We start from the raw sequence: 16872 nt of genomic DNA, 5'->3' as shown, positions 1-16872 counted from the left end.
CATCACCTTAATTTCTGTGGGCCTTTACATGTTACCCATGATGGTATTTGTGTCCGTGTACAGACAAGCATATCTTGATCAGTGATAGTACAGGATAATATTCACGTTTAACGATGTCCGACGCGTTTAATATTGAAGCACATTTTTCGGTATGTATGGGATCCCAGCATTTTCTTATCTGTGATGCTGTTTACTAACTTTCATTCCATTATTTTCTTTTTTCCACGAAGGATACGTTAAAAGTGTTACATAATTTAAAGAATGCAAGTTTATCACGATTGTTGAAATCCTTGCAACTCACATCACCATCAAAGAGGAAAGTGGATATGGCACACTCCATTGAAAAGTATCTAGAAAACATAAAGAGTAAAAATAACGTGGCCCTTTTTTTTGCAGTCAAAAAATTAATTGATTTATCGGTAAATAATGACGAAATTCCTCTACTATTCCCAGTATTGTTAGAAGTGGAAGCCGAAATAAAAAAAACATTGAATACCCCGGAGGTGGACATCTCCAAAGTCACATTCAAAAAGTCATTATTCTATGATTTGCTACATAGAGTTGGAAATTCAGAAATTTTCCTAGAAAGTCATGAAAGACCAACGCCCAAGGTGAAAACTTTCAAATTCAAGTTGGACGAAAAGGCTATCAAATTGTTAACCGAAAATCCAAATTGCAGGGTAGTATTTATGTCAATCAAGGTTGACGCTTTTACCACAGATAAATATATTGAATTTCCCTCTCCTTGCAAATTTACCGTGAATGATAAGGATGTAATCGGCAATTACAAAGGTATAAAAGGAAAGAAATCGTCTGTTATTCCGTTTGATATAACACCTAGGGTGAAGTTAAGGGAAGAAAATAAGGTCAGCGTGACGTACAATTTTACAAAGGAGGACCATTTAGTTGCCGTTTATATTATACAAGGTGGAAAGATTGAACCGTTGATACAAAGAGTTAAGCACTCTCCTCATATTTCTGCTGAAACAACTCTGAAAATGATTAAAGATGATGATATGGATGAGGTTTCCGCATCAAAAGAGACTTTATCAATTTTATGTCCTTGTTCATATGTGCGAATGGAAACTCCTGTACGATCGATAAGATGTAATCATATTCAGTGTTTTGATTTGGACTCCTACATATACCTTCAATCAAAGGCACCAACTTGGCTGTGCCCAGTTTGTAATCATAAAATAAAGTATTCCCACTTAGCTATAGATGATTATTTTGATTCAATCATAAAAAAAATTGACTCTAAGTATGAATTTGTTGAAATTCAAAGTGATGGTTCTTGGGCTCCACAAATAGATCTAGATTCACGGTTAAAGCCATCGAAATTACCTTCATCTGTTAAGATTACTAAGGTTAATAATCAAGATGTTAACATCAAGGAAGAAGAAGATGTTATTACGAATGATATAGGAAAGTTAATTATTCTAGATGATAAATATGGAAATCAAGTTGAAATCGTGGAAGACCTTGTAAGTAATAGAGGGACAGATCATGAATTCCATGCTCCCATAATTGAAGCACCACAAAAGACATTAGCTAGTACAGATACTAAAGTAACTATTAAGCCAAATATTGGTATTACATCACCTCAGAATAAGCCAGATCCTTTAGTTCCGGTAGATGCTTCCAATATTATTGAGATTTTGAGTGACGATGAGGATTTATCCACGCAACCTGTACCATTCATTCATGGAAATGTTGCACCCCAGACACAACTATCACCAGACAAAGAGACTGTAACAAGGTCACCAACGCTTCCCCAAAATTCTAATAAGCAAACTCATCATCACACGGGTGATGCACAAGATGTGCCTTTGATTGTACCATCCATTCCCACAAGTTCTAGCCACAATTTGTTAATTGAGAGCAATCATTACTTACCTCAAATTGCGTTTAATGCCACAACAAATCATAACGTACAGCAACAACAGCAGCAACAACAGCAGCAACAACAGCAGCAACAACAGCAGCAACAACAGCAGCAACAACAGCAGCAACAACAGCAACAACAGCAACAACAGCAACAACAGCAGCAGCAGCAACAACAACAACAACAGCAACAACAGCAACAACAACAGCAGCAGCAACAACAGTGTGTACCACCACACACACGATCAGGGCCTCTGCAGGCACAAACCGAAAAACGATCTCAAGACCAACCTTCTCTTGCGAAGCGAAATTCCCATATACAAGAACATGTTAATAGTTTTCATATCAACTGTCAAGGAACACCCACTCCAGCACAACCAGTACGATCTCAAAATACTAGAATATCGACCCAAATCCCAACAAACACTCATTCCACAAAGACATCTACTCCTAACCCCCAAGACAACGATTCAACCAGGACTAACAAGACAGTTATTAATGAAGAGTACGAAATGATTAGCCATACTGTGAATTCATTGAATGCCATAATGTGTCGTTATATGGCCTCTGATATTAAAAGTAGAGAATCTATTTTGAAAAGTGTGTACAATGATCGTCAAAATAACAAACCTATTTCAGAAGTGACAGTTAGCCAATACGGAAGTCTTACTAGATCAATAGCATCTTATATGGCTTTTGCCTTTGAGATGAGTTGCTCACTTTTGAGGCAACTTAGTTTAAGAGAACAAAGTTTCTGCAAAAGTTTGGATATAGATCTTAGAGAACATCTATTAGCGTTGGAAAAGCATTCTCAAGTTTACAATGATTATTGTACTAGATTATTATATAACGATATCTCATATCGGGTGCAATCTGCATTTTTGAAATGCATAGATGATCTAAAGACAAGGTTCGTAAAAGATACGGTTTCTAATAGAAGGAAAGCCCTTGCTGGGATTTTTCTTCAATTATGTGGCTACCTAAAAGATGAATTAATGAATAAACCATATTCATTTTTCTACAAACTTGCAATCCTAAGATTTTCTAGCTTGGTGTCTGTTGATGGAATAAAATTTCAGATCTCTTTAGATATTAATAATGAAGAAGCAAACAAAATCAACAACTTAGCCAAGAAATTAAGAGAATTTGATGTGAATTCCTATTTGAAAGACCATAATTTGCCAAATAACCTTGAAACATATGAAACATTTACTTTCACTTCGAATCAGTCATCAACAAACACTGGATCCTCGAATGCGTCTTCCCTTTATAGAGATTCAAGCAATAAATCAAATATGTTTAGCAATGAACCTCTAGCTACACCACCCCTTTCAACTAAAAATCAAACAGTACCAGGACCAGAGATTCCGTGCACGCCAGCCATATCAACAACTTCAGACTCTCATTTGACACTTAACACTGTTTCAGAGAGTTTTCTTGGTCTCCATCAACAACAACAAATGAGGGTATCAGAGAACCCAAACGGGCTAGAACAACATCATTTCAGATACACCACGCATCAACAACCTACACGTAATCACGCTCAACCACGGATTCAAGCACCAAAGATAACACCAGAGCAAATAATAGAGCAACAAAAAAAGATGGCAAAAACACGAGAATTTGAAGCCACACACAGAGCAGGGATTGAAGCTAAAGCACTTGAAGAGAGAAAGAGAGCAGCGGAAGCAAGACGAAAGGCAGAAGCAGAAGCCAAAGCACTTGAAGAGAGAAAGAGAGCAGCGGAAGCGGAAGCAGAAGCAAGACGCAAGGCAGAAGCAGAAGCCAAAGCACTTGAAGAGAGAAAGAGAGCAGCGGAAGCGGAAGCAGAGGCTAAAGCACTTGAAGAGAGAAAGAGAGCAGCGGAAGCAAGACGAAAGGCAGAAGCAGAAGCCAAAGCACTTGAAGAGAGAAAGAGAGCAGCGGAAGCGGAAGCAGAGGCCAAAGCACTTGAAGAGAGAAAGAGAGCAGCGGAAGCAAGACGAAAGGCAGAAGCAGAAGCCAAAGCACTTGAAGAGAGAAAGAGAGCAGCGGAAGTAGAAGCAGAAGCAAGACGCAAGGCAGAAGCAGAAGCCAAAGCACTTGAAGAGAGAAAGAGAGCAGCGGAAGCGGAAGCAGAAGCAAGACGCAAGGCAGAAGCAGAAGCCAAAGCACTTGAAGAGAGAAAGAGAGCAGCGGAAGTAGAAGCAGAAGCAAGACGCAAGGCAGAAGCAGAAGCCAAAGCACTTGAAGAGAGAAAGAAAGCAGCGGAAGTAGAAGCAGAAGCAAGACGCAAGGCAGAAGCAGAAGCCAAAGCACTTGAAGAGAGAAAGAGAGCAGCGGAAGCGGAAGCAGAAGCAAGACGCAAGGCAGAAGCAGAAGCCAAAGCACTTGAAGAGAGAAAGAGAGCAGCGGAAGCGGAAGCAGAAGCAAGACGCAAGGCAGAAGCAGAGGCCAAAGCACTTGAAGAGAGAAAGAGAGCAGCGGAAGCAAGACGAAAGGCAGAAGCAGAAGCCAAAGCACTTGAAGAGAGAAAGAGAGCAGCGGAAGCAGAAGTAGAAGCAAGACGCAAGGCAGAAACAGAAACCATAAATAAAGCAGGATCAGCTGAAAGTAACATAGAGAATCAGTTAAAAGTACAGGAAGAACTTGATAAAGCTAAATTAGTTATGCCAAGGGCGAGAGAAAGAAAGGATAATCCATATTCCACAAAGGATAATGTACAATCTAGTGTGACCATTGTTGACAATAGTACTGCATCTTCTCTAACATCAGGAACTACGTCAAATTTTAAGCCAATAGTTGCATCATCATCATACTCTGCAGTAAGAGCAGACCAAATACCATTTATTAGTGATGGGGAAATCGTTAAGCAGGCAATAAATAATAAGGATTCTCCGGTGGCTTCTCTTTCCAAGGCATTTCCGAATAAACGTAACCAGCAGCAAGTTAGAAATGATGATAAATCAAATGTGGCTGGATTGGTTTCTGAAAACAGAACGATGGCTGTAAACGCTGCTCAACATACTGACCAGGGGATTGGGTCTGAACAGAATGAAGAACTCCGGCCTGCTTACTCTACCAAAAAAACTGTCGATACCAACCAATCTACCAGTACAATAAAACTTCCTGTAACTGTCAATGGTCAACCAGGAACCATAATAAAGCCCGACCAAAAAATGGTTAGTCTACACACGGAAAACTCGTCCACTATACCACAAGTTAAAGTTTCAAGCAATCCAATCAAACCAACTAAGTCCTCATTAAGTATCAAGCCAGTTTTTGGGGCGCCAGTATCAAATGCCGATCAAACTAGCTCTCTTTCAAGTATACCTAAAGATAGGCAACCTAACAACCATACAAAGTCTCTTAATGTTTCATCCAAAAGGGTTTCTGAATTAGCTGCTTCATTGCCTTATTTAGCAAATGATGAAAACTCATCCTCTCTAGTTGCTTTAAAAAAGACACACATGCCGGCTCAATCTTCGGAAGGAACAACTGAACGGAATATTGAATCAATAAGTTTGAAAAGTTCTCCAATCAAGAACGATGCTATCAGTTTTAGGCATGGTACACCTCCTTTGAAGAGCAATGAAGAGATTAGCTTTAAATCTGCTTCTGTTGTTTTGCCAGCTGAACACCGACATTCTTGCCCGATTGCCTTTAAAGATGCTGCTCATAAGCAAGTGAGCACCCAAAAATCTGTACAAACAATCAAGCCTACTGGAGATAATTCAACTCTATATGGCGAAGGAGCCAAAACTGCAGAAAAGAATGCTTTACCGGATGATAATATAAAACCAAGACAGCAGGGCAATGGACACTCTGCCAAGAAGGTTAATGAAAACGCTAGCGACAAGACAAACAATACGGCCAAAGAAAAATCCACAGAGAATGGTCATGAAAAGTCTAAGAATAGCGTAAATGCTAATGCAGAGATTTCAGGTAAAATTGATAAGCAATCTCTATTACCAATTGTTAATTCAAAAATATCAAGCTCATCCACATCACCGCCACCTAAATCTATACCCGACTTGTCTACTAAGCGAATTATGAAGGCAAAAGAATCATCAATAATTAAGAAACAACAGAAGCACAATGAACTAATGAGTAAAATTAAAGGTTTGGAACAAGTCCGGGGGTCTCATACTTATTTCAAATCTGAGAATCCAATCAAGAAAACAGAGACAAGTGATCGTGTTAATCGGTTAATTGAGAAGGCCAAAGCAGAATATGCTGGACGGACGACAAAACTAGGTGTGAACAATGCTGAAGCAAAGACTATGCCCACAGGTGGATTACTTGGGTTTTCGTTACCTAAATCAATGAGAAGTCTATTTAGAGAGAAAATTGACAGCCAAAAGGATACGAAAAAGAAAGGCGATGATGAGACACATGTTACAAAACGAGAGTTAAGGTCAGGAGAGAAAAAGAGTAAATCAAATAAGAAACAAGGAGAAGTTCCATACGGTGAGGCAAGAGAAGACGTCACTAAAGCAGCAGCAGCATCGGCAGCCGAAAAAGAACATCTTCGTAAGGAAAAAAAACGACTAAAGAAGGAGAGGAAAATGGAGAAGTTGAAAAAAGAACAGAAGCGGCTAAAACGTGAACGCTCGGAATCATCAAGCAATATCAATAAGAAGCGAAAACTAGGATTGCAGCCTACAGTTAACTTTAATAACAATAAAGAATCTACTGATTTGTTACGAATGTTTAGACAAAGTGAGAACTATGTCAAGTTTACTAACAAAAAGCAGCATGCTAATAATAAGGTCAGTAAAGTGGATACGGAGTTTATCGATTTAACTGCTGATGATTGATTGGAAAGGATGGAAGCAGAAACGAAATAAAGTTTAATTAATACAAGGTTGAATATATAAATGTCTGTAACTTATTAGACCATAAATGAAATTCTTGGTTCAATGATCAATCTTCATCTTTTCTTTAAAACCAAACGACGAATAGATAAAAGGTATTCCTATCCAAGATTTAGCCATGTACTCTTTGTATTGTTCGCCAAAGAACTTCAACAGATAGGCCTCCTCGTAAGGGATGCGCGATGAAAAAAACGCATAAAGTAGGAACATGAACAAGACGAAGGAAACTGGATTTAATAACAAGATCTGAGTTCCAAGGGCCCAATAGAAGAATCCGAAATAAGAGGGGTGGCGGAATATGGAGTAAATTCCATGCTGTATTAGGGTATGGTCATTTTCCTTGACGTTTTTAATAACGTGGGAGAAGTTAATGCCTGCAGTGACCATTGCCAAAGTTCTAATTGATTGGCACGTCAAAACAACAGATAGACCAACGAGTTTGACGCCATTGAAGCTGGACTTGAGGCTAGGAAACATGTAGTTTTCAATACCGTACTCTAGGATTGCAATGCCATGAGCGACATGATATCCTGGGTTATCAAGAACGAAGGAGTCGTCTGTGACACGGCCTGGTTGATAAGATGCCGTTATATAGAATTCCAAGAAATGAAAGGCAGATATGAATAAGACATAGATTGGGAAGGCCGGGAACGAGTGCCAATTCTGGAGAGTGATTGTCAGTGAGATACCCGAAGCTATACCTAGCAGATAGGAGAGTTTGGAAATTTTTGGAAGTGAATTCAGACTAGGATTTGGTTTATAAGGGGTTACCACCTTAAATGCAGCATCTGGTACTGTCATTGTGGTTTGTAGCTAGAATGCAGATATATAGGGGAACTGTGTCTGAGGGAATACAGGCAACGTATCCGGATTTTATACCAACATAATGGTGTTTTGAAAAATGTTGAAAAAAAAAAAAAATCAACCACTATATGCCAAAAGTGGAAATAGCGAGGCTGGAAACAGAGTTATCAGTGGAAACATGTCAGAAGAGACAAATTACCCGATCCGGCGAGGGCAATGCGCGCCACAGCAGCCACGTGACTACACTGGCTGCACGTGCCGATGCGCCAATGCGCCACAGACGAGGCCGAGAGGGGAAATGAATGGCGGGTGGTATAATGAGACTGTAAAGGGGAGTAGGATAAGGACGTGGTTGAGAGACGCTGAACTTTGTCATCAAGGCGCGATGATATGAGCCATTTTCAGATTTGGATTCAGCATCGGTTCCGATTCCGAGTTCGGAGCTTCTAGTATGAAAAACAACAACTATTTTTTCTTAGCGACTGTTATTGGATATGCCCCTGATATTAGTTTGGAGATTTTAAAGATTTTAAAATTTAGTGTGAAAATTTAGCTACTATTTCTCAGAGTATGTAATTTTTAAGCGAGAAGTTTTATTCTTTACGAAATTAGCTCCGGGCAAGAGACGAGATTTGAAAAAGAACGGTAATACACAGAGGGAACAACTGGGGATGTCGTCAAAAAAACAAACAAAAAAAGGCGAGAGGCATATCTCCGGGTCCGCTTATATCTTCTCCCCGGGCACGTGTCCAGCCATTTTCCACAAATAAGAGAGGGGAGGAGGGAGGAGGGGCCCCAAAGAGAGTGTCTTCGGTTGCGGAGTTTGGCGATTAGACGGAGTGGCCTACACAAGCACGAGAGAAATGTAGGAATTGTGTAGTAACATACATTTTAATGTAAAGTCCATATATTACGTTGCAAAATAAAGCCTCATACTAGACTGTGCAGTACCTTTTAAAGAGAAAACTTGAATTGCACAAGGCAAGAACAAAAAAGAATAAGAGAGGCCGAGCCGGGGCCGATATTAATGTTTTGTGCTATAGCTGTAGCCAGTGGGAACTTAATGATTTTTTCACGGAGGGGGGACGCGGGGGAGGGGGGGGGAAAATGGAAGTTCGTGGGGAAAAACACCAATTGCTTTCTTTTCGTGGGGAGAGCGGTGCGAATTGGACACGGAGCTGAAGCTGGAGAAGGAGGTGGAGAAGGAAATGGAGATGGGACTGCGTGGGCCAGAGTTTTTTTTTTTTCCTCTCGTCCAGAGGGAGCGTTTTCTCTATTTGGAGGTGGTTTCTTGATCCTGGAGTTTGTCTAAGGAGAAGTAGAAAGCAACTGTCCTGGACTATACCAAACCCCAAACACACTTCTCACCGACAATATGTTCAAGAACATCCAACTCCCAAAGAACATCCTTATGTCCGCCCAAAGACAATACTCCTCCAAGGTTGCAGGCCAATACCAAGGCGCTCCAAATGCCAATGGCAGATACAACGTTACTTTGATTAAAGGTGATGGTATCGGTGAAGAAATCTCTGATTCTGTTGTCAAAATCTACGAAGCTGCAAAGGTTCCAATCGACTGGGAACCGGTTGACGTCACTCCTTCCTTGATCAACGGTGTCACCACCATTCCAAAGCCAGCTGTCGACTCAATCAATAAGAACCAAATTGCCTTAAAGGGTCCTTTAGCAACCCCAATTGGTAAGGGTCACCAATCCATGAACTTGACCTTGAGAAGAACCTTTGGTTTGTTTGCAAACGTCAGACCTTGTAAGTCAATTGTTGGTTACGAAACCCCTTACAAGAATGTCGATACCGTCCTTATTAGAGAAAACACCGAGGGTGAGTACTCTGGTATCGAACACATCATTGTTCCTGGTGTTGTCCAATCCATCAAATTGATCACCAAGAAGGCGTCCGAGAGAGTCATCAGATACGCCTTTGAACACGCTAGAGAAACTGGTAGACACGAAGTCATTGTTGTCCATAAAGCTTCAATTATGAAATTATCCGATGGTTTGTTTGTTCAATGTGCAAAGGAAATTGCAAAGAACTATCCTGAAATCAAGGTCTCCTTTGAATTGATCGATAACACTTCCTTGAAGTTAGCTTCTGACCCAACCCTCTACTCAAAATCCGTCATGGTCATGCCAAACTTATATGGTGATATCTTATCCGATTTATCCTCTGGTTTAATCGGTGGTTTAGGTTTAACTCCTTCCGGTAACATGGGTGAAAAGGTCTCCATTTTTGAAGCCGTCCATGGTTCTGCTCCAGATATCGCAGGTAAAGGTTTAGCTAACCCAACTGCTCTTTTGTTATCTTCTTGTATGATGTTAAGACATATGGGCTTAAATCAACACGCAGACAAGATCGAATCTGCTGTTTTGAAGACCATTGCTTCCGGTCCTGAAAACAGAACTGGTGACTTAAAGGGTACTGCATCCACTTCATCCTTCACTGATGCTATTATTGCAAACTTATAATGATGTTATTTTCTTTTGTCCTTTTTCTTAATTATTCACATAAATATATTATATCCCTCCCACTCCCCCAATTTCTCACATATATAAATGGATATGTATAAATTTTATTCTTATTTATTCGACTAGCACTCTATAGCAGTTGCAAATGTTTATTTATTTCTTCCTTATTTGTAATAAGCTCTACTGGCATGCCGTTGATAATATTGGGAAAACAAAAAATGAACTTCCTAATCCGGGAATATGCAAGCGTTTCAATTTCTAATCGTGGATTTTCAAGCGTACAATGAATACTTCTTTAATATCTGTTTCTTGGGTATACAAGTTAGACTATACTTATGTTTTTTTTTCCTACGAATAGTAAATGGAAATCACTAATCACCTTTGGAACGCTTTAATACCGGTGGAGATTTCTTATACAAATTCGAATTCAACTGCGCAAAATCGTCGAATATTTACCACACTTTTGCCAAGGAATTCATACCTCTATTTGCACTTACCCCAAGTATTAGCATTCTTTCAAATTCCACTATCCAAGCTCTCCCAGGCATGGTTTGAAAGTGGCGATGAAATTGTGGGATGGTCGATACCCCTCGATGTGCATTATAATAGCCAAAACAGCCGCACGTATTTTCTTACTTTGCAGTTGGGAATATGCAAATCTTCATCCATTAGGATGTATCATAGCCAGCTTTCAGATTCATTTTGGGAGAAACATTGGAGAAATACAATAAAAGAAGCATGCTATGTTTTGAACAGATCTTGTAATGTCGTTTTAGCAATGAGCTTACAAGATGGGAAAGACTGGTGGAATTCAGTTATCAGTCAACGTGTGACTATTTTTGAGAAACACTTCAAGAAGTTGGTACCCAAAAATATAACGAAAGTTCCTGTGAAAATATACCGTGTATCAGGTTGTAAAATGGTAGATTATGAACAAATAAATGCCATCGGTGGAGATTTGAAAGATTTGACTGAAGTTGGAGATAATAGGACGATCTTCATTGTTCACGGCGTTGAGATTCCACCAGATACTGGTATTATAGAACTATACAAAATTATGAAGCATTTTGATGGATTTTTACACGTTGTTATTAAAGACATCTATATAAGCGAATCACGCTTCGGGCATCTTGAAAACAGCCTGTAACCAACATCTATACATCTTCAACTGTTTTTTCCTATTCACTAGCAGTCTCTTATCAGTTCCAATCTTTTCCTCAATGAGTTCACCTTTAGTACAAAAAATTTCCCGTAGTTCTTCTTCAGTGAAAAAATAAACCCTAGTTCCATCTCCTCTTACATAAAAGTTGTCATCCAACAATCTGTTTTTCTTGAATCTAATTTGAGCCAAGTCATACCTTCCATAATCACGGAAAAGTATTATTCCTCCTGGCTTTAGACATTTTTTTAGATTTGCAATGCCCTGTTCCCATTGTTCTGGGCTTAATGCACTGAAAACAAAAATCATCACAGCTATATCGACGCTATTTTCTTCCAAATCATCTGGGATTTTTCCTTCTTCATTAGCTAAATCCCAAACACTGCTATATGCATTTCCTGCAGCATTTAGTGACTCAAAATTCTCATTACTACGAACAAGGTTAACGGCAACATCCGAATAGTCACATCCAAATACACGCAATTCGGGGTTTTCGTTCTTACTTAGGATGGGATACATGGTATTACCTGCACCACAGCCAATCTCCAGAATTGTTTTAGGGCCAGAATCGGCTTTGGTACATTCAAAGATACTTGGGAATTCTATTTCCAACCACTTTCTATCTTTGAAAAAGTTTTCTCTATTGTTTTTATAGAATATATCCCAATATTTCTTTGGCTTAGAGTTATATTCATTTCTGTAGAACTCATTAACTGGTTCCTCCTTTTGCTTTTCAATACTTAATTGAAACTGCTCAAGTTGTTCAGCGTCCCAATCAACATTATCCCATGCATTGTGTTTGAACACATCTTCCTCACTATCTAAAAATCTTTGTCCAAACGCAAATGGCAGGTCTCTGCCTATTCTTGAATCAAGAGCAGGCTTTTTCATATGTTCAGCACCTTCATCGGATTTTGCAGTCATACCGATTTATTTAACTCCGACAGACGGCTTCTTTACGTGCTCATAGAAAGCTTCACAAACTAGCATATCAATGTTAAAAAAATAGTTTTTTTTGTCTTCGGAATGAAAAATTTTGATTCTTGGGAAAATTTCCAAATCGGGTAATTATGCAAGTCAGCCATCTTGATCATCTGCTTTATACTCCAGTTTCTTCTATCTATTTATATATATATATATATATATATATATATATACGTTCATGTCGCTATTAGCCTTCTATGACCTAAACAAAATGTCAAGAACTTTTTATTCACTCTAAAAAGGCCACATGTATCCGCATAAGTTGAGAGGCGATAAAATTGATCCACAATTTGATTTTGTTGGTTCAGTAGCTAATCGTTCATCATTAAGTGTTTATAGCAAGGTACCATCAATCCATCATGCTAACATAAATGCATCCCAGGGTAGAGTTTTCTCTAACGAGTTATTCAAAAATAAGGTTAAAAGAGAGAGTGTTTTGTATCCCAAACCTGAAGAACTAAACGAGAGAACAGTTCCTCTACCGATGCCCAAGAAAAGAGGTAGTAAACATAAAACAGGTTTACTCTCTAAGCTTGGCAAGAGAATAAGTACATTCGGTTCTATTATTGAAAGGGAACACAAACCTCAGAAGAGAAGTGTGTCTGCTAATGATATTGCCACTTTCAACGAATTTGTTCATTCGAATTGTATACACCCTGAGCCAGTAGAAGATAAAATATCAATCATTGAAGACATGGAAAATCTAGAAATTAAAGGTGAGAATGAAATGGAAGAACAGGACAAAGAAAAGACCGTCTATACAAAGGACAACCAAATATTTGTTAATTTCTCTAATAACTCTGCATCCTCTTTTATATCGGAGATTATCAATACATATTCCCAAATGGATGCACAATCCATCAGAGAGTTTACAATGGAGGAATGCTTTAGGTCACCAAAGATTTCGTTGCCAGAAAGTATAGTAAAGAGACAGTCTACACTATCTGGGTACGGATCTTCGAAAATCACGGAGCAAGATGAACTGTTTTCCAAGGCACCAAGTTCATCATTCTCAAGATCTTCGGAAGAGTTAGTAGAAACGGAAGGGCACAATTTTAATGAATACCAACCGTTGGTAACTAAGAATTATAACAAAGAATTACCTCTAACACCGAGTAGAAGAATCGATCAATTCCAAATACGTGATTATAGCTCAAATAAAAACTCAGTTATAACAGATACCTCCGTTCCTCCTCGTGTTCCCAAGCATGAAATTCTTATGAAAAGTCAATACCCGACACCCCCAGAAACTCCATATTTTGACTGTCGTGAGAGTTTCTCTGATACTCCTCCTTCGCCCAAGAAAAAGTCAATTGAGATACCTACAGATACTGATGTTTTCACCAGAAAGAGTAAGGCATATAAGGGTTTGATCGACAGACCTTTGAGCAAAGAAAAGGCTAGAATATCATCGAGCCAATATTTACAAAATGTGGGCATAAGTCCATTCATGTTAACAGGATACCAGGAGTCTAGTACATTAAAGGTTATGAATCCTTAATGGGTCATGATTGCTCACCCAATTTTGTCTTTGCTGTTTTTAGTCTATAATAGATATGTGCTTATCATTTTTTATATCATTTCAGGAAGTAAATATCAAATACCTAACCTTGCAGCTTTAAACCGTGATACACGTTCACTTCCCTCTGGCCGAACAAATTCCTTTTCCTTATCAGTCTCCTTAAAGCCACCTTTGTATTTATGTATCATGCTTGCTCTCATCTTAGTATAGTCCAATGCAACTTGTGTAGCCATTGTTTCATCATTTAATTCAATGTCGAGATCATCATCAGGTATAGCATTAGTTTCCAATACTTCTTTCATATCATTTTCAACTATATCATTAACGACCATTGTATCATCATTTTCCGCTATCCCTTTTAGTTTTTCGTTATAGCCTTCAACATTCTTGTTTATCTCTTGGACACGCCCATGTAGTTTGCTCTCACTACGCTGTTCAACGATTTCATTATGGCGCTCAAAATCTTTTAACTCTTCAATCACTTGTCCCTGGGTTTCCAAATCATCATCATATAGTCCCAAGACGTAAGCCTTTGCCATAGTATCCAAGTCTTCAGATAAACTTTTGTAGTCAAGGGTTGATTCAACCACTTTCTGCCCAGTATTGCCACCGTTCATATTTTTTTCCTTATTTTTGTACTCAGGAAAAAATGTCGACTCCTTATCGGATTCTCCCAGATCTAAAACTGCATCTTGCTTAGCAGTCTCAGCAATGTATTTCTCAGCAATTGTTCTGTCTGAGGCAACAAATTCTTCTTCAATCATGTCATCATCATCATCAAATAATGTTTCTGTTGCTTCATTTCTAACAACTTCGTAATCTTCATCATCTAAGCTGGGGTTTGCAAGTAGTGGATTGGTGTCTTTTGGGACTTGAATTTGTACGCTACCAGAACTTTTGTTTTCCTGAACAGTCAATGAATTTAAGTTCTTTTTAAGTACAGCATTTGGTGTACGTATTGCATTGTCTTTATCTTCATCTCTAAGTTTTTCACTATCTTTATGCTTGCCATCATGGGTCAAACTTTCTTTAGTAGCATCAGACAAACTTTTACGACCCTCAACTGGAACATGTGTCCTTTGATACTTCTTTCCCATTTCAGCCACTCTAGCCAATTTAAACCTAGAAGGTGATTTCTTACCAGCTAATTTAGTTAGATTTTGCTTTTCAATAACATCAGGCATTTGATGATCAACCTGTTTTCTTACCGAAGTTGAATCAAACATCTTGAAGATCCCGTTTGATTTGTTTGTTTTGAGCGTAGTTTCTACAATTGGTCTTTCGACTATATCTGAAATCACAGGAATGTTTTCTTTTAATTTCTTCTCAATCACCCGAGTATTTTCTTTTGCAATATGCTCATTCTCTACTAATTCCGCCTTTTCCGAGACTGAACGTTTGAAAAGAGAAACATTTTTCCTCTCTTTATCTAATAGTTCGTTATCCGCATTAGATTTTCTAATATCATCCCAAATATCAGGAACATTCTTTACATCTATTTCGGAGTTAAATTTAACTGACTTTTTTGTGGATTTTTTTGGTTTTACCACATTGCTGGAAGAAGTTACCTGATTAACTGTCTCACTGTTGGTTTCGATATTTGAAGAATTGTTTCCAGATTGAGTTCTTCTCAAATCCATTAGTTTTTGTGTAAATAGATTCTGCCCTCTAGAGCCAAACATATTAGACAATGTACGTTTTTGAATTTCTTCGGAATCCATGTCAACCTCATCATCGTCTTCTACATCATTTATTTTTGGCCATTCAAAATCCTCAACATTATCATCATTGACAAAATCTTTTCCATCTTCTACAACGTCATTTTCGTCTTCACATTCAGTTTGATTCAACTGATCGGCAATCATTTCTAAGGTATACAACTCATTAGGTTGAATAGCTAATTCTTGTGGTATACTGGGTATTCCAGTGTCCGCATGGTTCTCTTCAACGTTGTTATTGATATCAGCTGCTTCATTTGATGTCTCTTCATTCAGTTCTTCAATCTTCTCTTCAATCTTCTCTTCCTTCTTCTCACTGGGAACTTCCAAACCCATATCTTCGAAAAGTTCGGCCAATTGGTCCTCATTTACTTCTTCATTACTTTCAGTTCTCTTAATTTCATCACTATTTTTATCTTCAATTTCAGGAATTTGAGACATAGAACTATTAATAATATTTCCGTCTTCATCGATTTCTTCTCGAATCATAAAAGGACGATAGTTTCTCTGATGATTTTCAGTTAACTTTGAATTAGAAGAAGTAACATCTGTCTCCAGATTTTTTGTATTGCTTTCTAATTCCCCCTTTGTCTCTTTTTCGGAAACCGTGTTTTCTGGTTTTTTAGGCTTGCCATCTTTCTTACCTAAAAACCTAAACGAACTTTTGACAACCACCCCATCTTCATCAACAATTTCCTCAATTTTATGTTCTTCTTCCTTGGTTTGGTTGGAACCATCTTTCTCATAGGCTGAATTGCCAGTTTTAAAGTCTACTTTAGACTCCAAAAGTTTTTTGAGCTGATTCTCGTGTGATTGATATGGTTTAACCTCGCTACCAATAACTTCACCATCATCATTCAAATCTTCTCTAATCTCCATTATTGGAAGTGAGATTCCACCATCTGCTACCTGGTCAAAGTTATCAGGCTGTACAAGATGAGCTGAGGAGGAGCTGGTATCACAAAAATCGACAGATTTTAAAGCATTAAATAAATCGATTAGTTTCTTTCTTGATTCAGTTCTTGACGATATCTCATTCTTAATTTGCCTGATCTTCTTCTCAACACCTTGGAGTTTCACTTTAAATTCTGAGATTTCAGCACCACTTTTATTTTTGAAGACTTCGTTGGCCTTTGATAATTCTTTGGTAGTTAAGGATTCAGATTGAAAATGATTCAACATTTGAAGAAATGTACTGAGATGTGTATACTCAAACTCATAAAATGACTGGATCCCCGCAAGATTTGCTAGAATCCCATCAATCACAGAGAGTTCTTTTTCCATTTTAAGTGAAGCGCAATAATGGTTGTACGTATTGGGACTATTTAGCTGCTTGTCTAACAGCCAGGGAAAAGCACACAGATTACAAAAGCACTTCACTAAAATGATTTTTTTCTATCTACTTTTTTATTTTTGCCCCCTACATTAACCTTTCGTAAATATGGGATTTTTTTTATTACTAC

At 38.3% G+C, this 16872-nt stretch overlaps 7 protein-coding genes across 7 annotated transcripts; 4 read left to right on the top strand and 3 right to left on the bottom strand.

Annotated features, from left to right (window-relative positions):
- Positions 1 to 326: 326 nt before the first annotated feature.
- Positions 327 to 6683, top strand: C5L36_0D03250 (uncharacterized protein; the record flags this gene model as incomplete). Its single annotated transcript, XM_029467207.1, has 1 exon — positions 327 to 6683. The coding sequence occupies one exon, from the start codon at positions 327 to 329 to the stop codon at positions 6681 to 6683; it is 6357 nt and encodes a 2118-aa protein (XP_029323067.1).
- Positions 6684 to 6782: 99 nt separating this feature from the next.
- On the bottom strand, positions 6783 to 7541 carry C5L36_0D03240 (uncharacterized protein; the record flags this gene model as incomplete). Its single annotated transcript, XM_029467206.1, has 1 exon — positions 6783 to 7541. The coding sequence occupies one exon, from the start codon at positions 7539 to 7541 to the stop codon at positions 6783 to 6785; it is 759 nt and encodes a 252-aa protein (XP_029323066.1).
- Positions 7542 to 8919: 1378 nt separating this feature from the next.
- On the top strand, positions 8920 to 10026 carry C5L36_0D03230 (uncharacterized protein; the record flags this gene model as incomplete). The annotated part of the gene is made up of 1 exon (XM_029467205.1): positions 8920 to 10026. The coding sequence occupies one exon, from the start codon at positions 8920 to 8922 to the stop codon at positions 10024 to 10026; it is 1107 nt and encodes a 368-aa protein (XP_029323065.1).
- A 361-nt stretch (positions 10027 to 10387) lies between these two features.
- On the top strand, positions 10388 to 11173 carry C5L36_0D03220 (uncharacterized protein; the record flags this gene model as incomplete). Its single annotated transcript, XM_029467204.1, has 1 exon — positions 10388 to 11173. The coding sequence occupies one exon, from the start codon at positions 10388 to 10390 to the stop codon at positions 11171 to 11173; it is 786 nt and encodes a 261-aa protein (XP_029323064.1).
- Positions 11141 to 12109, bottom strand: C5L36_0D03210 (uncharacterized protein; the record flags this gene model as incomplete). Its single annotated transcript, XM_029467203.1, has 1 exon — positions 11141 to 12109. One exon carries the CDS (start codon positions 12107 to 12109, stop codon positions 11141 to 11143), a length of 969 nt encoding a protein of 322 aa, XP_029323063.1.
- A 307-nt stretch (positions 12110 to 12416) lies between these two features.
- Positions 12417 to 13670, top strand: C5L36_0D03200 (uncharacterized protein; the record flags this gene model as incomplete). Its single annotated transcript, XM_029467202.1, has 1 exon — positions 12417 to 13670. One exon carries the CDS (start codon positions 12417 to 12419, stop codon positions 13668 to 13670), a length of 1254 nt encoding a protein of 417 aa, XP_029323062.1.
- Positions 13671 to 13765: 95 nt separating this feature from the next.
- C5L36_0D03190 (uncharacterized protein) lies at positions 13766 to 16693 on the bottom strand (the record flags this gene model as incomplete). The annotated part of the gene is made up of 1 exon (XM_029467201.1): positions 13766 to 16693. One exon carries the CDS (start codon positions 16691 to 16693, stop codon positions 13766 to 13768), a length of 2928 nt encoding a protein of 975 aa, XP_029323061.1.
- Positions 16694 to 16872: the final 179 nt, after the last annotated feature.

Source organism: Pichia kudriavzevii, chromosome 4 (assembly GCF_003054445.1).
Source record: "Pichia kudriavzevii chromosome 4, complete sequence".
Lineage (NCBI taxonomy): Eukaryota > Fungi > Ascomycota > Pichiomycetes > Pichiales > Pichiaceae > Pichia > Pichia kudriavzevii.
This window is presented reverse-complemented; position numbering and strand designations above follow the sequence as displayed.